General features: G+C 53.7%; 6 protein-coding genes across 6 annotated transcripts; 3 read left to right on the top strand and 3 right to left on the bottom strand.

The window, feature by feature from the left end:
- Window positions 1-1400: 1400 nt before the first annotated feature.
- On the bottom strand, window positions 1401-3137 carry VDAG_09176 (phosphate transporter family protein; the record flags this gene model as incomplete). Its single annotated transcript, XM_009655478.1, has 1 exon — window positions 1401-3137. The coding sequence occupies one exon, from the start codon at window positions 3135-3137 to the stop codon at window positions 1401-1403; it is 1737 nt and encodes a 578-aa protein (XP_009653773.1).
- Window positions 3138-3997: 860 nt separating this feature from the next.
- Window positions 3998-5914, top strand: VDAG_09175 (uncharacterized protein). Its single transcript, XM_009655477.1, has 4 exons — window positions 3998-4189; window positions 4473-4999; window positions 5083-5524; window positions 5576-5914. The coding sequence occupies exons 1-4, from the start codon at window positions 4022-4024 to the stop codon at window positions 5630-5632; spliced, it is 1194 nt and encodes a 397-aa protein (XP_009653772.1). The 5' UTR covers window positions 3998-4021; the 3' UTR covers window positions 5633-5914.
- A 4859-nt stretch (window positions 5915-10773) lies between these two features.
- On the top strand, window positions 10774-12524 carry VDAG_09174 (uncharacterized protein; the record flags this gene model as incomplete). Its single annotated transcript, XM_009655476.1, has 4 exons — window positions 10774-10899; window positions 10996-11043; window positions 11105-11226; window positions 11291-12524. The coding sequence occupies 4 exons, from the start codon at window positions 10774-10776 to the stop codon at window positions 12522-12524; spliced, it is 1530 nt and encodes a 509-aa protein (XP_009653771.1).
- Window positions 12525-12551: 27 nt separating this feature from the next.
- Window positions 12552-13190, bottom strand: VDAG_09173 (phosphoglycerate mutase family protein; the record flags this gene model as incomplete). Its single annotated transcript, XM_009655475.1, has 1 exon — window positions 12552-13190. One exon carries the CDS (start codon window positions 13188-13190, stop codon window positions 12552-12554), a length of 639 nt encoding a protein of 212 aa, XP_009653770.1.
- Window positions 13191-14836: 1646 nt separating this feature from the next.
- Window positions 14837-15466, top strand: VDAG_09172 (uncharacterized protein). The gene has a single exon (XM_009655474.1). It carries the CDS (start codon window positions 15199-15201, stop codon window positions 15454-15456), a length of 258 nt encoding a protein of 85 aa, XP_009653769.1. The 5' UTR covers window positions 14837-15198; the 3' UTR covers window positions 15457-15466.
- A 2458-nt stretch (window positions 15467-17924) lies between these two features.
- Window positions 17925-18860, bottom strand: VDAG_09171 (uncharacterized protein; the record flags this gene model as incomplete). Its single annotated transcript, XM_009655473.1, has 1 exon — window positions 17925-18860. The coding sequence occupies one exon, from the start codon at window positions 18858-18860 to the stop codon at window positions 17925-17927; it is 936 nt and encodes a 311-aa protein (XP_009653768.1).
- Window positions 18861-19839: the final 979 nt, after the last annotated feature.

The raw sequence follows: 19839 nt of genomic DNA, 5'->3' as shown, positions 1-19839 counted from the left end.
TACAGGCTGGGCGGCAGCGGGCTGAAGGGGCCATTGACTGGGAGGTGTTGCTGGTGGCCTCAGCGGGGGGGGCGGGAATGTTGGAGGAGGACGAATTGCTCCCGGAGGATCCCCTGCTCCTCTGGTCTCGTAGACATGATAAGAGTCTGTGACGAGAGTGGGTAGTCGCGGGTTTGTGGGCAGTCGTGCGTCGAAGTGTAACAGGTTGGCAGCACCTGGAAGAAGCCGGGGTGGTCTGGCGTGATGCGATTGGTGGGAGTCCAGAGCAGGTTTGCCTTCCTGTAATCGGCTTTTCTGGAGGTGTTTCTGACAGGTCAGAGTTATTCTGAAGAGATATGAACGTACCGAATACCCAAGTAGGATCAAAAAGGGACCCGTGAGATGCTGGAGGAGTCGATGCCGTCGATGGGCGGAGCTGGGCAATTGCCTCTTCCTTTATCCCAAGTATCACATGAGGAGGCTTGGCGTACTATTGGTGGCTGGCTTGGCTGTCGGAGTTGGGTGTCATCCCTTGGATGCAAGTACTACTGAGGGAAGGTACCACGGCATCTGGTGCAGGGCGGTGTCAGTGAAAGTCCTTTCTAACAAAGGGGGATGCCAAGATGCACCAAGTTTTGGCCAAGATTAGGTGCGTCTTGGCAATGGTCTGGCGGCTTGCCTCTGGGGCCTGCCTCGGGACTCTGAAGGCGCCCGCCGAATTCTTGAAACTGCCCAACCTGCCCTTTGACACATGCAATTCGCCTTCTAGTCTCCATTCATCGAAGCAGCTCCGACTTCATTTCATTGAACATACGAGGGACAGTATTCAATGTTTGAATGCCGCTTGGGACTCGTCCAGTAGGTCGTTTAAAAAGCAACCTCCCATTCAGGACTGCACATGACAGCATTTCGCTTCGTGCTAGATGGCCGCGAAATGCGGCGGATCGTGTTGCTCTCCAAGTACGTTTGCATATTCCTCTACTCTGCTCTCTGTATTCCCTGGCTGTTGACTCGACAGCGATCTACTTGGTCCCGCAGGAAAATGATGCATTCGATGGCAGATTCGACAATGGCAGCCTTCGAGCATGTATAGTTATCTCCCGATGTTGTCGCCGTTATGTCGTCCATGTCGTCAACATGTCCATCCGGGCTGGCACGGCGCATCTCCGAAACCAGTGTAGCTAGCCGGTCGAGAGCGGTTCTCAGGCGTCGCCTACGCCCTTGCTCTGTTGCCTGGCGACTGTTACGCTGTGAATCAAGGGTTTCTGATACTGTGAGTCAAGATGCTCGTCTTTCTTCGAGTCCTCGCCTCTTCGTACTCCTTCTCTATCGCCTCCACTATCTCTGTCGACGTCCGAATGTGCAGACCCGCCAGCACAGATGCATCAGCCATGCGGCCTGCCCCTAATGGTACGACAGAATCAGTTGAACGAAGGCGAACTGAGGCTCATGGCGGTGAGCACGCCAGCCAGCGTGGCCACACACGGAAGCGTGAGGACCCAGCCAATGAAGATGAACCCGAGTTGCTTCCAGTTGGTGGCACCAAAGTCCAAGTTCATCAAGGAAACACCAACCACGGCACCGGTCAGTGTTTGGGTAGTGCTCACGGGCAACCCTAGCCGACTGGCGAGCAAGACCGTAATGGCCGCTCCAAGCTCCATGGCGTAGCCCCTGGTTGGGCTTAGTTGCGTGATTTTGTTGCCGAGCGCCTTGACAATGTGGTGACCCATGAACCAAAAACCTGCACCAAGGAGGAGACCGGCAATGGCAAGGATCCAGACGGGCGTAGGGTTCTCCTCCCCAACTTTGCCCGAGTTGTACGTCTCATAGACAGCCACCCAAGGGCCGACAGCGTTTGCAACGTCGTTGGAGCCGTGAGAGATAGACATCATGACTGCACTAGCAACTTGAGCGTATGTCCAAAGATGTTCTATGCGATTGTCGTAGCGCGGGGCCCTGCCATGGACGTTCTCGAGATGGAGGGAGTCGTGAATGACGCAGTCACGCGTGACGCCCTGAAGCAGAAAGTACAGGATAAGGCTCTTCATCCTGCGTGGGTGGTAGAAAGGGAGATGGGCCGTAGGAGCGAGGAAGCGTTCTTCGGGCTCCGGCTTGCGCGGCGCGCGGCGCACGGCGGGCTCTTCGGGCTGTCGCTCGATATCTCGCGTGACTTGGCCTTCTGTTTCGACGTCCTTAGGGCCTTGAGAGTTGGGGAGGTTCGTCTCTGCATCCGTAGCCGAGGCTTTCTGACTGCTGGCTGACGGCTGGGTTCCAGTGGCAGTCTCCTTGTTGTGGGCGCTCTCGTAGTGGTCGACGAGCATGGTCGTCTTTCCGGGGAAATACAGGGGCGGGTTCTCTCTCCACAATAGAGGTCCGAGAGGAAGATGCCAAGGACGCATACGATCGTCCTCGAGGACGACAACACGGTGGAAGTATGGCATGAAGAAGAGATAAGAGAGGGCGAGGACACCGAAGAAGGCCCCAAACACGATGCCGCAAGCCACGCCAACGCCAAGTTCTTCCAGACTTGGGGCGCCAGGTGCCTCAATGGTAATGAAGAGAGCGAGGATGGCGCCGGTAAAGGCAAGGTAGAACGGAATAGCCCTGAGTGCCTTTTTGAAGGCGTCTTTCCGCTCAAGTACGCAAAACTTAAGGGTCCCAAACAAGATCGCAGAGAAGGCGGCGGCAATCAATGGGGAGATGAGCCAAGAGGCGGCAATCTGGGAGACACTGCCTTTCTTCCACTCCCAAGTGACGGCGGACTGGGCGCCGATACCAGCGCCGACGAGGGCGCCGACGATAGTATGTGTAGTGGATACCGGGAAGCCGATCTTCGTTGCGACCAAGAGCCAGGTGGCAGAGGCGATCTCGGCACTACCCATAGCGACGAGAAGGGTAGCAGGGTTGTCCCGGAAGCGGTCTAAGCCAATGATGCCGTTTTTGATTGTGTTGGTGACGCGAGAGCCGAGCACAACGGCGCCGAGGAATTCTGCAATGACAGAGATGACACCGGCCTGGGCCATGGTGAGGGTTCGCGCGGCCACAGAGGTGGCGAACGCGTTGGCAACGTCGTTGGCGCCATTGCCGAAGGCGCTCAGGCAGAACGCGACGGTGGTGATGGCGAGAATCCACCAGTATTGCGGCAAAGCTGGCGACATGGTGGCTTTGTCGATCGAGTTATAGGGCACGATGGGTTCCGAACACAAAGAGTCAGATGATGATTTTGAAAGTCCAGTCATCAGATGTAGTCGAGAGTAGTCATAAGGATTTATATAGACATTTTACCCAGCAGCTGAGGATGAACTGGAATCCGTACTGATGTACGAGGTCGCACTAAAACCGGTCCAAACCTGGCTCTCGCTCCACGTAGCAGCCTGAGGGTTGTTGCGACGGGGCGAAGGGTGCTGGGTCCTGCAACATGTGGTTCTAGGCAAAGCTTTGCAATCGGCCACTGGAGAATCAGCAACCAGTCGTCCGTAGCACGTGGCTCAAAGAGCCCTTCAATTTGTGAAAGCTCGAATGAATATGGGCGCACGCCAAGAGGCGAAAGATGGCTCGCTACGGCGTTGTCCGCAGCCGAAGTAGAGATTGGTACAGAAGACTGATGGCCGTGTGGGGGCAACATGATTCCACCCACAGCCATGTGCATACCATGTGCAGTCTCACTCGCCCGCGGCACGACAAACTCAGCCGGCTAGGTATCAATTGAGTGGCAGGCGTTACGGAGACAAAATCGTGTGCGGGGTGGAACCGACATACGACCCTGATAATTTGGGGCGGAGGTTGGATTTAGGTAGAGTGACATACTCGAACGCTCTGATTGGCTCGGCGCAAAAACACAGCCTGCAAGACTTCTATCGAGGTGGCGGACCTGACGCCCCTTGCCGAGTGGGGTGCTGGCCAGTTCAGCTGCCAAGTTCGGCAGAAAAATCAAGTCGTCCTTGCTATGTTCGTTTGTCAAAGGGACAATCGGCCCCGTGACCTATTCGCGTGGAAAGTGTGCTTCTCATATTCCGTTGACCTTCTCAACCCATTCACAGAGATGCCCAAGATGTCCACGATGGCATCATCTAGAGCATCAAACACTCCGCAGCTGAGGAATGATCCGGTCCAGCTGGATGTATCCGCCAACGTCGAGAGCAATTCTCCATCCCCATCCAAGTCTCAAGGCCCGTACGCTTTGCGGCCCGGCGACTGTTTGAAAGGCAAAGTTCGTGTGACAGCAGTCTTTGCCTTGCAGGGCAGCTGCATTGAAATCTCTCTACAAGGTATGGGCAGTGCCATCGTCCTCTTCGCTATCCTAACAGAGCCATAGGATAGTGGCTGATTGGATCGTAGGTCTAGAGTCTGTTTTATCCTCCAGCGTCGGAGGACCGGTTGGGTACAACCATTCCTTGGAGACATTCAAGGCAGAGAGAGTTGAGTACACAACCAGGCCATTGGATGGCTCGGTCTATCTAGACTTTTGTCAGCCTACTAACCCGTCTCGCCAGTTTCTCCATGCCCCGTTCCATTCCAAGCTCGAACAAGAAAATATCATCGAGGATGGCCGAAAGGTATACGACGTCCCCTTCCTGCTCGTCATGCCAGCGGGTCTCGACCGGACGAGCGACCGCGCCGGACACAGTTGTAGACCACTGCCGCCGTCTTTCAGGAACACACGCACGTCTTTTAGCAGTTGGAACCCTGTCATACCTCCCAATGTCTTCATCACCTACGCCATGTGCATGTCGGTGACCTATTCTGTCGCCGGTGACGATGCATCGATGTCAACAAAAACCGCCGAGGCCACCAAGCTGCTGCACTTTCTTCCATACATTGAACTCCAACCCCCAATCGAGATTCAGTGCTTTCCCGACGAGTACATCCTCTCGGCAAGGCAGCCCGTCTGGAATTCCATCATCGGGCGCAAGCTTGGGCATATGACGATCACGACCCTGGAGCCCAGGCCTCTTATTTACCACACAGATTCCTTGTCTTCCACGGAGTGCGAGTTCCGCATCACCATAGAGGGCGGCAGGTCCGAATTACAGCGGTTCCAGGCAATGTCCCTCGAGCTACACCCAGTGCTCCAAATCCAGACAACTACTACAGCAGCGCCAGGCTTGTCGGCCCTCCGCCTAAGAGCCTGGTAACGGGGACGGGCCCTACTCGGCTTGACAACGATGTTGTCAACCTGGATAAACACTGCGCCTCTCATTTATTTTGGACGTCTGGCATCGGACGCGCAAATTCTCAGCAAGCTTCGGCACTTGAAACGATGTCTTCCACCGTTCGTGTTATCATCAAGCCGCCCTTCAGGCTGCTACCGAACTTTTGCAGCGACTTTGTCGCCTTGCAATATTCCATAGTCACTCGCGTTTGGGTCGGCAAAGTGTACGCGAGGCCTTTCTTTGTTGCAACGCCACTCCAAGTAGCACATCCATGTCCTGCCCGGCCGTCCCGGGGAGGAATGGATGCCGACTTGTTGGCGCCTTCACCAGAATCACCATGCGGTGAGGAAGTCTGTTGCTCAGCCTTTGCTGCAGATATTGAGATAGACCACGTGCGTTGCGCCACCTTCTTGGGCTGCGTCTAAATGCTAACTGATCGCCAGTCTCAGGCTCCACCACCATATGTCGATCGGCGACAAGCCAGCGCAAGATCAGGGTAGCACTTCTTTCCATCTGGGTGCTTGAAAGCGAAACTACGAATGAAGCTTTGAATATCGGCAGGCACTGTTGAACCTATTACATCGTATGTGGGTGATGTTACAAGACTCATGACCACCTCCTAAATCGGACAAAACCGGTAATAAGCCGTTTTTGAGTCAAGGTAAATCAAAGCAGACTCTCTAGGAGGCCTTACCGAGGGGTTACGATAGGACTGTGTTCGTCGTACGGAGGTATGCGGTTTCAAGAATTGCCCATCGGAAACATCATGCAAAGAAGCTACCACAAATTCAGCGCATTTCCGTGATGGTATGGAGCTAGTTGATGCCCGCCGCATACCTTAGCTATCCAGATAAGGGAGCCTATGCCACCAAAGACATGAAGAAGGTCAATTCCATGCGTTTTATGGATCCCAACCCCTTGAGTTTGATCCTGCCTGTAGATTGCTGATGTCTGACCAGCATCTTAAGCAGTCGTTGTGTGGCATGTTGGGCCCCTTAGAGTGGCAATCGATGCAAAAGCTGAGGATGCCTGGCGTGTAGGCTCGATGGGTCCAGTCTTATTGACATGGCGTCGTCCTGTCTGCTTCTTCTCAATCTTCATCCGATGAGCCGAGGTTGCTGGAAGCTTGACGAGAGAGCCAAGTATCGAAGAATGATGACTGGTGTCTAGAAATTGGTATGGGAACCTGCACGTACGGCAAATTGGCCATCAGCACTTTATCACAAAACGCAGCTACGAGCTCTGCCACTGAATGATCGAGATCTGAAGACTCGGGACGTATTCCTTAGGTCGTCTAAGGAGCGTTACATCCATTCCGTCGCATAACTACACTAAAGACCCTGCCCTTCGCCACACGCTGAAGGCCGCTAGATATGGTCGATTAGGTTGCGTCCCAGCCATAGCCGCTAATATCCCTCTCTCCTCAGCTCTCCGTACTCTCTGACCGTTGCTCTCTGAAGCGATGTACTTCGTCCTGCAAGCATAGGATTCGTTCGATTGCAGCCTCAACAATGGCAGCCTTGGAGCTTGTACTGTTGTCTCCCGACGCTGTTGCGGTTGTCACGTCGTTCAAATTGTCAACATTTCTCTCTAGGCTGGAACAGCATTCCTGCGAGATCAGAGCTGCTAGCCGGTCGAGAGCGAGCCTCAGACGGCGCCTGCGGCCTTGCTCCGCTGCCTGGCGACTGTTACGCTGTGAAGCAAGAGTCTCCGATACTTTAAGTCGGAGTGCTCGTCAGTGCCGATCCCTCTACTGATCGAGAGGCGGCCGTACCTGTTTGTTCCAGTGTAGTGTGTAAGGCTGCATTTGAAGGTTTTGGCTCTATGGGCCGTGTTGCGATCATCCGCTCCGACCGTTGCAAGCCAGACTTCCTCTGTAATGATTGTCGCCCAGGCACTTTGTTCTTTTTTGAAACCCGAATACCGCGTATGATTTGGTCGTAATTCTTCTGAGTAGACCTTTCGGGACGTTTACGACTTGCCTTTGGGAGAAATACGGGTGCTGATCGATGGTCGGGGGAAGGCGTGGACGATTCAAATGCCTCTGAGTTGATCATTTCCGAAATAGAAAGGCATGCTTTCGGTATGTTGGTGTTACCGACTCCCTTGCGAATTGCGGCACTGGACGACATTGTCTTCGAAATGGGTTTGCGTTGGGTTGACGAATTATTGACACTTTGTGACAAGAATTCTTTGGGTGAAGGCAACGACCGATCTGAATGCGAGATGCTTGCTTAAATAAGGGGACCTATAGATCAGAAGTTCGTGATTGGATGCTTGCCAGGTTTTGTGACATCCTGTGGCTGTGTGTCATGAGCGAATGATTGTTCGGTAGTGACATGCAAGCCTTCCGAGGGATTTAGTGACTAATCAAACTGCAAGACGTGGCTGGGCTGGATACCTGATCCACGCCAGCTTGGCAATCCGACCCGCATGACGTGACGTACCGGGACTTCATCTCTTTCGAGCAGGACTTTGGCCTCAGTACTTATTAGGATCGACACAAAAAAGGCAGAATAATGCAGCAGCCAATTGGAAACACCGCCACAGACCCACAGTACATACAAATTAGCTGTGGTACCGATCCCAACAATGCTGGGTATTCCAGAGAGGCACATCGCTAGTCTCGCACACAAATCGCGTTTTTGGAGCCCATGAATTGCCTGAAATCGCTCCCAACGCCTATCTTTTGGGCGAGCTGATAGCACGTCCGGAACAGGCATAGCAGCGCAGTTGTGGGCACTTGCCTACGCGTTTGTGCTCCCTCAGAGGCACTCTGGTGGACGCCCCATTCGTTTTCGACTTCTGCCGGCCTCCTTGTGCTTATCGAATATCGAGGAATAAAGCAGCCGAATCCATTCACTTTCAGAAGAGGCCCTTTATAGAAAATACGGCCCGGAAGCTCTCTCTGCAGAAGGAAAGTATTCGCCATAACCGCTCCTAACAGGAAGCCGTATATTAAGGCCGGCCAGCCTCCTCGGCGCGCGCGGCGTTCCTACTCGTTGTTCGCGCGTAGTTGGTCATGTTTAATAACCCCTCCCTTTTGAACGTTATATTGGGCTGTAAATTGAGGGTGCGGCAGGTCCTTCCGGTATTTAAATGCTCATGTGATCGTTTGAAAGGGCTCTCTTGCTATCTTTGCGCAGGTGGCAGACTTTTGGGGCAATCGTCGTTCCATAGGCGGTTCAGGCTCTCGACCGCTATAGAGGGTATTCTGGAAAGCTGTAAAAGCAAGGTCCTTCCATAGAAACTGCTGTATCTGACCGTCAGCGATAGTTACTGTAGGTAGCATACCCTGGGGCACCTTGTCCCCCTTATTGGCAGCGCGTTTATCAGGGAGCTGTTGGACAAGGCCTGCGTTAGGGTGGCAGGTGCCCGTGGCGGCGAAGCCCTCTGAGCGCAGTTGTTATAGGAGGGCAAGGCTTGTGAAGAGGTTATCGATAATACCGTGGTATCGGGGGCCCTGTGGGCTGCGAGGCAGTCGCCGCAGGACGTCCGGCACAACCCGTTGGGTCTTGTTCAAGCCTCTCGTCGTGATATCGCGAGACCTGCCTACGAACCCTACCATTCCCTCGTCAATTATAACAGTCCAGGGGGAATACCTAATAGGTACGAGACGTATCCTATACATCGTTAACCAGGAGGCCAGGCGGTCAAAGGTAGCAGAATCTGCGCGCGTATCGAGGTCCTCGGGGTCCCAATGTTACGACCTGGCAGCTTCCGAAGGGGGAACACTGTCAGAGGGTTGGGGTTGCTGTTTGCAGAAGCTTAGGTTGTGACTCTGAGACGATGTGGTGTCGTAAGGCGTTGCGCACTCGTTACAATGAATACAAGGTAAGACTTAGATTGATCACTGTCGTGAGAAAGAATGTATCTACAAGTCCAGAATGTCCGTCCTTATATACCTGCCATCCTGTCCTTGTTGTGTTAGGTGGTGAGCTCATGTTGGATGGCTCACTGGTTAGTTGTTGGTGATCCATGATGTTAGGATCACGGTGTGTTATCCCGTGAGCCATTCCCTGGCTCACTGCGGCGTCCTTGGTGAGCCCGACGACTCACCCTTTATGTCTGAGTGAGCCATCACGTGATTTGCCAGGTGGGCCCGATTCTTATCTTATCGCGCTCCCTGATCGCGGGGTCGTCGATTCGCGGCCGCCCTGCTTCCTTGGTTGTTACACCCAAATGCGCAAGCGGCGATATAGGGCCTGGAAGCGCTCCCACGATATCCACTGCGTGAAGCAGTGCCTCGAAGTGTATTCGGAGGTGGACCAATAGTCTCGGAGGCGTGGCTCGACCGTCACTCTCATGAAGGAGGATACCTAAGAACAGGTATAATTCCGCTACTGTTGTTGGGTACCAGTCGTTTGCAGTTGTGCGTTGCCAGCAGGCGTTTCGTTGACGAATTCAACCCACTGCGCTATTAAGGCAGGAGGCACAAATGCTTCGAAGAGCTCTAAAGGCATCGGCGGCAGGCCCTTCGGGAAGTGACGCCAGAAGTTCGGAACAGCAAGGGGCTCGAAATCTGTAGCTGTAGGAGTACCGGTGAGGCTTCAGGGCGCCTTGTACCCATATCCGAGCTCAGCGGTACTTGACTCCATTGTGAGGCTCAAAAACGGTCGATATCGTGATATTCTGGCGGTTTGGCGGTGGTTCCGTTGCGTGGATATCGCTGACGTAGGTGCAGTCTGCTACTTGTGGTGAGGTATTTCAGGCGGGAGGCTACATACCTCGGGAAAATCTAGACTAACCCTATTAGGAAAGCGGTCTGGCCAGAAAGTAATGAGGCTAAAGTTCTGCTCTTAAGGGATGAACCTCCAGTGTGAAGTGACGGTCAATCGAGAATCCAGTTGATAGTGCCAACGAGCTACATTATACCTAGTGGTGGTAAAGATTACAGTCCCGGAACTGAGAAGACGATACTGCTGACGCCAGTCAGCACCAGGATAGAATGTCAAAGGAAGCGGCCATGACAAAAGAACGGCGTGACCCGTCGCGGCTTGACATGCGCTGCGGCGTTCGCCTGGACTGACTACAACGTCCAGAACAAGAAGTTGGCGCACGTGACGTACGAGCTTCAAGAGACGAGGACACGTATTTCGACGGGCAGGTAGTGCGACCCGTACAGCCTCTACGTGCAGTTGTCGCGGAGTCGGTCTCTAGGAGGCATCATACTCCTGTCCAAGGTCCGTGAGAGAGATTTCGTCGATAATCGGATGCCTCCTGGCGGCACAGGATTGGCTAGAGAAGCTGAGCGATCGCACTTTACCACTTCCGAAGAAAAAGGGGTCAAAGTGGAGCAGCTGCTGTAATTAGCCCAAGAACAATCCAAATGGGACAAGCGCCTTTTGGTGCGAGTCGTTCGGTTCAGTTCATTGTCACTGCCTCACTCTGATAGGTCCGCAAGACCCAGCACGACAAGTAGGCCAATGACTGGTCGTCCCCACGTGCCCTGCGGGGAGAGCAACGATTGGTGGAGTCGCCCCATTTGGAGGTATTGACGCAGATGAGCGAGTGGGTCAGTCAAGCGAGCGGACATCGGGATCGGTTTAAATGTTCGTGGCAACCTTCGAGCATTCTCACAAAAGTCCCAATTCTGCTGCCAACGACAAGAGCATCAACATATTCCTTCACTATCACCAAGATGGCCATTCGACGTTGGAGCGGCTGGCAGCCTGTGAACCTCGGGGGCAAATTGTGGAACGCCATCAGCACTAATTATCATCTAGGGTTTACCTCATTTGGTGGTCCACCAGTGCATTTCAAGATTGTGAGTTGCGGCTCCTTCACTGAATTGTGTTCCATCGCAACGTATACTCCGTCTTTGAACAGAACGCCTGCTGACGAACTCATTAACTGTCTTTAGTTCCATGACAAATTCGTCCAGAAGCTGCAATGGATCGATGCGCAAGTAGTAAGTACAAGGTTAAACTGGGATGATTGCGGAAACGTAGCAACGCTGATTTAGTCTGTAGTACCAAGAGTTATTTAGTGTATGCCAGGCATTCTCCGGTCCTGGTAGCACCAAAATGCATTACTGTATCAACCTCATCCACGACGGTTTCCTCCCTGCCTTACTAGGCTTTTTCATCTGGAGGTACGGCAACTAGTTATACCCATGTGGGGAAAAAGGAAGAAAAAAGGGCTAACTTGCGTCTCAGTTTACCCGGCGCCCTCGGAATGTACGGCCTCTCTATCGGCGTCTCTAACATTGGAGACTCCCTCCCAGGACCCGTGTATGCGCTCCTCTCCGGCCTCAACGCTTCGACCGTCGGCATCATCGCAGTCGCCGCCGTCCAACTATCAGAGAAAGCCATCACCGATAGGATGACCCACATACTCGTCTTCCTCGGAGGCGCGGCCGGCATTTTATACAACGCACTGTGGTACTTTCCCTTTTTGATGTTCCTGGCGGGCATCGCAACCGTCGTCCATGACTATCGCTGGCTTCACGGCCCAATGAAGGCCGCCTTGGCGGTTGTGAAGAACCCCAGGAGGCGACGCCCGGCAGAAGTAACGGAATCCGTCGAGCTTTGGCAGGCGCAGTCTGGCAACGAGGAGAACACTGTTACCAACACTGCTACTCATCCCGGTGCTACTCGGAATGAGGCAGAGACGCGCGCAAGCCGAGGTAACGATACCGAAACTCTTCCGATTTCTGAGAACGAGCGTCGAGAGGCCGAGCCGGAACCCCGCGTCGTCCCACCAGAACGCACCCTCAATTCCTCCTGGACCTTCGGCCTCGGCATAATCGTCTTCTTCCTCGTTACCTTCATCGTCATCATGGTCCTCCGCGGCGTGTTGCCTGTCAAGTCGCTACTCTTCAGCTTCTTTGCAAACATGTACCTCGCAGGAACTATCATCTTCGGCGGAGGCCCCGTCGTCATTCCCCTGCTTCGCGAATACGTCGTCGCCGAAGACTGGGTTAGCCCGCGAGACTTCCTCATCGGCCTCGCCATCCAGCAAAGCTTCCCCGGGCCTAACTTCAACTTTGCCGTATACCTCGGCGCCCTGACTGCGATCAACGGTGGTTACAACTCGGCTGCCGGGGCAGCGCTCGGATTCATTGGCATCTTTGCCCCGGGCCTTATTACCGTTCATGGCACTATGGGTATATGGAGTGCTATCCGCGGCCTGAGGTGGGTAAAGTCGCTCCTTAGAGGCGTTAACGCTGGTGCCGTCGGGCTCATTTATACTGCGGTCTACCGCCTGTGGCAAATCGGTTACATAGACGAAAGTTTCCAGCAGGGCACAAGTCTCGCGGAGGAGCCATGGTGGGTTGTCGTGACGGCATCGAGCTTTGTCTTCGGCTACTCCTTTGGCGTAAGCCCTCCGGTTGCCATCGTCATGGGTGCTGTGTTGGGACTTGTTTGGTATGCAGTTGTCAGGGCTTAATTCAATGCAAGATGAAGAATGATATTTTTACTCCAAAGGCACCAGTACAGCCCCTCCGTCCTTCCCACTGCCTATCCTAAAAGCTTTCCACCCCGCCTTCGGGAGATCAATAGCTCTGTCCTCGGCAAGGAATTTCATGAACACGCCATGAGTAACAACAACCACATTCCTCCTTCGCCCTTCGTCAACCTCTCCTCTATCCGTCTTAAGTGATGTAATAATATCCCGTAACTTGTCACGGAATCGTTGTGCTCGCTGAGCGACCGCAATATCATCCGCGGCGTACAACCCCTCCTTGACGAACCATTCATCCTCTAAGCCCCCAAAGTCGAGTCCCGGAAAGGCCTTATCCAGTGTAACGCGTCTAGACCCGGTATCACAAGAAAGGTCGCTGCGCTCCTGAAGGTCCGGGTCGATGATGAGCTGGGCGCCGGCTCCTGCATCTTTACTGAAGACTTGGGGGAAGGCGGTGGTGGTAGTTTGTAGCGTGCGCGTGAGTGGTGACGTGAGCACGACGGCGATTGAGGCTGTGTCAGGAAATGTCTCAATCAGAGCCGATGCCTGGGCTAAGCCGGTGGCAGTGAGAGGCGGATCTCGCTGTGTGAAATCTTTCGAGATGTTGTGCTCCGACTCGGCATGGCGGATGAGGTAAATGATTGAGGACATGGCTGTTCCTTCCGAATGATGGAAATTCGGTCTTGTTGATAGGTGTGTGAACGTTCTTCATGGCATCGATGCTATGAGCTGTTGATTGTGTTGTTATATAGGTAACAGGAACGCCATCAGTGCCTAATGTGATGCCATCGAACGCCAAAGCCCCGTCTTCCCCCTCTATGAATCTCCTAGTCAGGCTATAAATAAATCCAGGCGTGAGGCCAACGGTCAAGCGCTGTCGATTGGCTACGTGGTCGTGACTACGCCGGATGAAGCTTAAGCTCCGCAACGGTGCGAGAGAACGACCAAGGCAGGCAAGGATGGGGATGAATGTGGGTAGTGGTTTTGACCAAGCCGGGGAACTGCAGGTCACGTGGAAAACAGGAAAGAGCGGCAGATGCTGATTCGCCGCGAGGATCGGACTTGACTTGACTTGAATTCTGTGGAACAGAGGGCAGGCGAGGCGATATTGGGGGTCAAAATCAGTGTGTATTGTTGCATGCATAAGCTAGGTTTCTGCAGGCGGCGCCTGGTGCAGAGACATTTAGTAGGGAGCATTTCGGAACATAGCTTCCATGTACCTGTGGACACCTGTCCACTATAATTGGGTACAAATCTGTCCTGGAGTGGGTCCAACCGATGCCCATCTATGAACAAAACGGGGCAGTGTGCGACAAATTCCTACTCGGATGTGGCCGCTCTTTAGTCCGCAGCTCTGCCCAGTTAACGGGGTCTGCCGACAGCCGGAGCGCCGAGGATGAACCGTGACGCCCCACTTCGCCCTGTTGTTGGACCAGGGCCAGCTGTCCCAGACTTCTCGCCGCTCTGTCTAATCTACGTGTTGCCTTCTGTTGAAGAATGGTTGTTCCGGGCGTATGCCTCTATGCTAGGTCTGGTGGTCAATAAAAGGACGTGAGTCAATTGTCGTGAGGCGGGGGCAACCGATTGATTCATGACAACGTTGGTTCATGGTACGGAGACCCCTCGCGCGGTTCCATTGACCGTGTCGGAATGATGTCCTTTCTACGTCACCTCCTGCGTTAGCCTCCACACCTGCGCGCTTTGTACTCTCGCTACATTGAACGCATAAATCATAACGCTTCTGAATCCAATCGGGAAGCCTCCTATCCCAAGTTCCCCCGCAGGTAGGTTAAGATCATCAAGATCCAGGCAAGTACTCGAGCCCCTCTGGTGCCCGTTTTGCCAATCAGAGCCGAGGCTCCCCGGCAGCGCGAAAGAAGGAGTAGGATGAGTGAACACCCCGAGGCGTATTGTTTGCTGACTTCAGACTGCTGTTTGATGTTTGCGGTAATGCAGGCCTCGAGGTTGAGCTTCCCGTCTGGTAGGTTCCGGCACATGTTTTGTGGTTCTGCTTTTGCGCTAGCGCGTCGAGGAATGCATAGCCGCAGCCAGCTTCGCAGGTGTTTCCCCACCAGAATTGCGCATCAGGCTCGATAATAAAATAGACGAGCGACGGAACCCTGGTTCATCGTGGGTGGTGGGGAGGTGGGGAACCTTCCCCCTCTCCCATGCGGCTTGTAGATCGACGCCTTCCTTTCTCATGTGACTTTCCGTGTTCGCCTCCATGGTTCCCGTTTTTTGGGTCCTGAGCCTGCCCACCTCATCATGACGCTGGTTATGGCATTTGGTTTTGCGGCGAGGGAGCTTATATGAAGCCGCAGCACGCCCCATGAGATTCGCAGTCACGGCAACAAGTGGACTGTCTTTCCTATTGCCAAGAATATTCACACCAGAACATTACCCACGCCGTGTTCGAATCTTTATTCAGTCTTCATCATTGTCGTTAGAGTTAAAGCACCGACGACTTACCCTATTACAGGCTCCTTACTTATCCTAAGCTCCTAAACCCTGGCTGGGAACATACTGCACAATTTACCTTCCCAACCCCTGCCCACCAAGCAACAGCAACGTCACTGCCAACAGCCTGATACTCTGTCCAACTGTGGATCTATCTCGCTATTGGTCGCCAGGTTACATCTGCACTGTACCTTCGATCAAGATGGATATCAAAGAGTCCGGTGGGGACACCGTCTTACTCGCGCAGCCAGCTACGGCCTTGCCTATGTTGACACGCAAGGCAAAGGCCAAAAAGGCCACCAACCTGCCAGACGCAAAGCCAGGGGCATGCTCCGAGGAAAGAATCAGCAATATTTCACCTCGGAGTACCTCTTGCCCCGGCTCTTTCATCGACCTCAACCCGGATAATCTGCCTATGGCTCCTCATAATCCCTCACGCAAGGAGCGGAGTACACCATAGCAGCAACTTCCGCCGCAACCCCCCTCCCCCTAGCCGAATAGACGCAGCCGCCCTCGCAAGACATCCCTTACCCAACAAAAACAACCTTCGGTGTCAAAAGCAGTCGCCGCGAGGCTCGCGGATAAATGTCGTGCTTCGGCCTCTTCCATCGACTCTTCCCTCTCCGCGACCGACTACCAGCCGTCCAACTCGGACAAGAAAACACGCCTCCGGGCTCGCAATCGCGAGGCTGCCCACAAATTCCGCGTCCGCAAGCAACGCGGCATTGAAGATCTGCAGATACAAGAGGCCTCAATTGAGGACGCGAATCAGTGCCTCAAGGATCAGTACACCGAGCTGCGCGGCGAAATTCTCCTGCTCAAGGATATAATCCTTTAGCACGGTAGCTGCGGCTGCTCCTTCATCGAGAGTTACATTGAGGACGCCGCCGCCAATATCTCTCAAAATCCTAACGCCTTTACGACGAGTCGCCACATCTCTTCTAATAGTGCTATCTCGCCTACTGGTAGCTGGCTTCCTACTACACCGCGCGGCTCGTGTTTCTCTGGCTTTGCCCCTCTTGAAGAGGAGGCTGGGAACTCGGTTCGTTTTGGCTGGCATATGGTAGGAGGAACTTAGATTTTCCGGGAAGGGGCGAAATGGAGGGCATAACAACCACACACAACGAGAGTTGTCAGGAACTGGGTTTTGAGCCACTTGGCTAGGTTGACTGGATGGCACGCCCCTTGGAGTGTAGTTGGAGAGTGGCTGTCCCAAACCTCGGCGACAGAATACTGTTTATGTCTCGAATGCGAGTAAGGGTGGCAGTCTGAGAGGACAAGGTGTCTTCAGTTCGCCCAAGGCTGACTGGGCCGTCAGTCACGCCTTCTCAACTCTGAGGTCCATCCCGGAGGTTCTTGGATTTTCTATCGCGAATCGTGCCATCTTCTCGTCGATGCGCTATAAATAAATGTCGAGATTGTAGGTGGTATCTTGAACTGTCACTGTATCGTTCGAGGACGTCATGTTTAGTCTTGGAGTTCTGTCTATCAACCACGTATTAGCTCATCGTCACAATTGAAGCCGTGAATTTCCCCAGATTGGAGGCCGAGACGCTCAAAGGGTTGGAGATCGGTGAAGCTCGGGTGCGCCATTCGGAGTTTGGAGAAGTTTGCGCTCTGCCAGACCTGACCACTGTGGCTGGGCCTGGTTCCTACGACAGCGTACGGTCAGACGGACCGTCGACTTCGTCGCAGAAGGCGATAAGGTGATGTCTGGACTTGTTCCCGGCAAGAAGTCGTCGATGCCCAGAATAGATCCAGACACGCACGTGACAGAGGACAACCCCACCCGAATTATTGCCGACCTAAGTGCCCTTCCATCCCTGCTTCGCGTGGAAGCTCTCACACCTAGTAATCCGACGACCCGAACCGAGTGGAGCATTATACTGCGTGGAACTGAGCCTGGACCAATGCTGTGGATGGCGACGCTGGTCAACAAGCAAGAAAGACACAGCCACATAGGAACCCAGCAGGAGGCAGCAAGAATACACAGACGCGGATTATGGAACATGCGAGTCCGGGGGGATACGGACAGACAAACAAACGAAGCCGAAGCTGGGGGGAGACTGTAGGTATGCAGAACCACGCATGGTGCTTTGCACAAAGCACCGACCGAGCCTGACACAAAGCCACGAAAGAGGAGTCTAGGAGGAGAACACAAGGAGAGTTCATGTACATACAGAAAGCAAAATCTTCATCAACAGAAGGCACATAGATTAGACAGAGCGGCGGGTAGTCTCGGACAGCTGGTCCTCTTCCAACAACAGGGCGAAGTGGGGTGTTGCGGTTCATCCTCGGCGCTTCGGCTGTCTGCAGGCCGCGTTAACCAGGCACAGCTGCGGACTAAGAGCGTCCACATCCGAGTAGGAATTCAAGTCAAGTCAAGTCAAGCCCATCCGTTCAGGCAATCAACATCACGAAGAGCATACAGCCACCTGTTTCGACTTTAGACTGTTTACGGCCACTCCTCTCAAACACCAAAGCGCATTTTGGTGTTCCCAAACAGCATCATGAACCAAGACCCGAATACCCCAAAGCAGCCGGGGTCGCCACGACTCTCTGGCAGCCCGCTCGCATTACCCGATGGCCCAGTTCCTGGCGATACATCCACCGTTCCGGGAAGGCGACACTGTGAGTATAGGTCCCACGAGGATCCTTGCTTGCTGAGGATCAAGAGCGGCCCCCCGAAGATGAGCCCGTTGCCGATCCAATAGCCTCAGGCACTTCGTCGCCATGTACCACGCCTTCTGGCCATGGATGCATCGTCTCCTTTTGTCCTCTTCTCTCGAACTACATCAGCACCAACCGTCGGCATGCCTACATTCATGTTGTTCCGGGCGTAATAACCATCACCGTCCCCACAACGGCCGCGACCTTTGCTGGCCACCCAAGGTTTTCTCTCTGCTAGAAGACGCGTTTTTGCTGCCCTCATTCTTCAATGACGCCGAGAACGCTGAGCCGCCATTTAGATGTGCGCCGGCGGGTCGCCCTCGACCCTGATCTCCGGCTCGGACCATCACCGTTGTGCCGCGTAAGCAAATTGGCAGACCCTCTGTTCGTCTTGTCTGACTGTGACAAAGCGATGTCTTTGTTCATGTCGTCGATGATACGCACTCGGATGCGGTGCAGCGGCCTGGAGAGAAGAATCCAGAGGAATGCCAGATACCCGCCATGGTCCAGTGTCGTCACGTTCGGCGGTGTGTACTGGATGCTGACTCGGAAGGCATTTACCGAAGGGGGAATGGAAACGAGGTTTGATGAGCGGTGCACTATGCCCTTGCTGTTCGTCGTTGCATAGTCCAGGAACACCACAATGGCTCGCGCTGGGTGTTCCGCAAGCAAGGTCTCCAGGTTAAGGGCAGCGTCGTCAGGCGGATAATTCTCAATTGGCTGAAACGCATGTAGGATGGCCTGGAGCAAACCCAACCGGCACACCTTCCGCGTCCCGGGACAAGACATAGTAAAGATAGGATCGAAGGCTGCAGCAAGGTACACAGCGTTGATGGGAGAAGTGGCCGATGCCAGAATGACAGACCCTCCGTGAGGCAGGCGCAAGGATGGCTGTTGGGCTAGAGAGCCGCGTCTAACACCATTGATTTGTAGGTCTGTCCACCAGATGCCGAATATACCCATCAGGGTGAGCAAAGCAAGTTTCTTGCCAACGGAACCATCGGGGAGCCATTGTAGGAGTGTCCCGTAGGCGGAGATGGCAATGAAGAAGAGGGGCAAACGGGAGACGACTAGAAGTGTTTTGAAGAAGAGCGAGACGACGGAGGGAAAGATGTGGACTGGGAGTAGCGACAGGGCTGAGAACATGGTCTGCTCAATAATGTTCTTGGAAACCAAAACTGGCATGACGTCCATGTTGGGATGGTTATTTTCCTGATATTGCAGGACCAGGCCCTGCTGTGAGTATGGATGAAGGCTCGAGGTCCTTTACTGTCTCGAAGGTTGCCTGGGGAAGGCAGGCTTGGTTCAGCAAAGACGTCGTCGTGATGCGTGTCTTGATGCACGTGCAAGGTACCACTACCAGAGGCAATGTCATTATGAACACGTGTCACTTCCATCAACGATTTGGCCGGCCAGGAAGGCGGCCGGCCCATGAATCTTCTCGTTTGCATGTGGCTTCACTCGACCCTGACGTTGGGGAAGACTGCGTTTTATACGACGTTGATTCGGCGCAGGTGGGGAGCAGAGATAGGGAGAAAACGCCAAAGTGACAGTGCAGCCTGTTGAGTGTCTTGCGGCCTGTGGAGCTGCGGGCTTCATGTGACATCAAATCGACGCAGCTCTGAGCATGCGCCACATCCGGATCAACCAGTGAGTGAGGCAATCAGGGTGGGCTGAGTGCACGGGCATAATACAGTCCCTGAGTTGGTCATGACAGTAGGTTCGCGACTGGCTGATTTTTGAAAGTTAAGTCACCACCCCCAATCTCTGCGCCCCCAATCTCTGCGCCCCCAATCTCTGCGCCCCCAATCTCTGCGCACCGCCCCCCGTACTGAACTCGCCATACTCGGGGACAACAGTAAATCAGGGAAAATAGCTAAATTTATGAAAGCAATGGAAATCAATGGACATATTACACATCTAATGCCTGTCCAAATTTAGAGTCTGGGAGGCTTCTGGAGGCTAGGAATTAAGCTTAAAGGTTGCTGTTAGTACACGCTACTCTTTTATGCCAGATCCTTAACAGAATCGTATCCCTACTTAATGACGATAGGGACTCTTGAAAACTCTAGGAAAATTCATAGACGCTAGCTATATATAGCTATAGTCATGTTTAGACTTTTAAGGATTTACATCGGAAGTTGAGAAAGTTATATACATGCCAGTCTTTTTG

This window comes from Verticillium dahliae, genomic scaffold (genome assembly GCF_000150675.1).
Source record: "Verticillium dahliae VdLs.17 supercont1.23 genomic scaffold, whole genome shotgun sequence".
In the NCBI taxonomy this organism is placed as follows: Eukaryota; Fungi; Ascomycota; class Sordariomycetes; order Glomerellales; family Plectosphaerellaceae; genus Verticillium; species Verticillium dahliae.
The sequence above is the reverse complement of the archived record's forward strand: the minus strand, read 5'-3'. Positions and strand labels throughout refer to the sequence as shown.

Excerpts from the sequence above, each read along its gene's own strand:
- VDAG_09172 (XM_009655474.1), top strand. The coding sequence starts at position 15,199 with ATGGATATCAAAGAGTCCGGTGGGGACACCGTCTTACTCGCGCAGCCA.
- VDAG_09175 (XM_009655477.1), top strand. The coding sequence starts at position 4,022 with ATGCCCAAGATGTCCACGATGGCATCATCTAGAGCATCAAACACTCCG. Across the intron at positions 5,000-5,082 it reads ATCACCATAGAGGGCGGCAG|GCTTGTCGGCCCTCCGCCTA; the intron begins GTCCGAATTACA and ends CAGCAGCGCCAG. Across the intron at positions 5,525-5,575 it reads CAGATATTGAGATAGACCAC|TCTCAGGCTCCACCACCATA; the intron begins GTGCGTTGCGCC and ends ACTGATCGCCAG.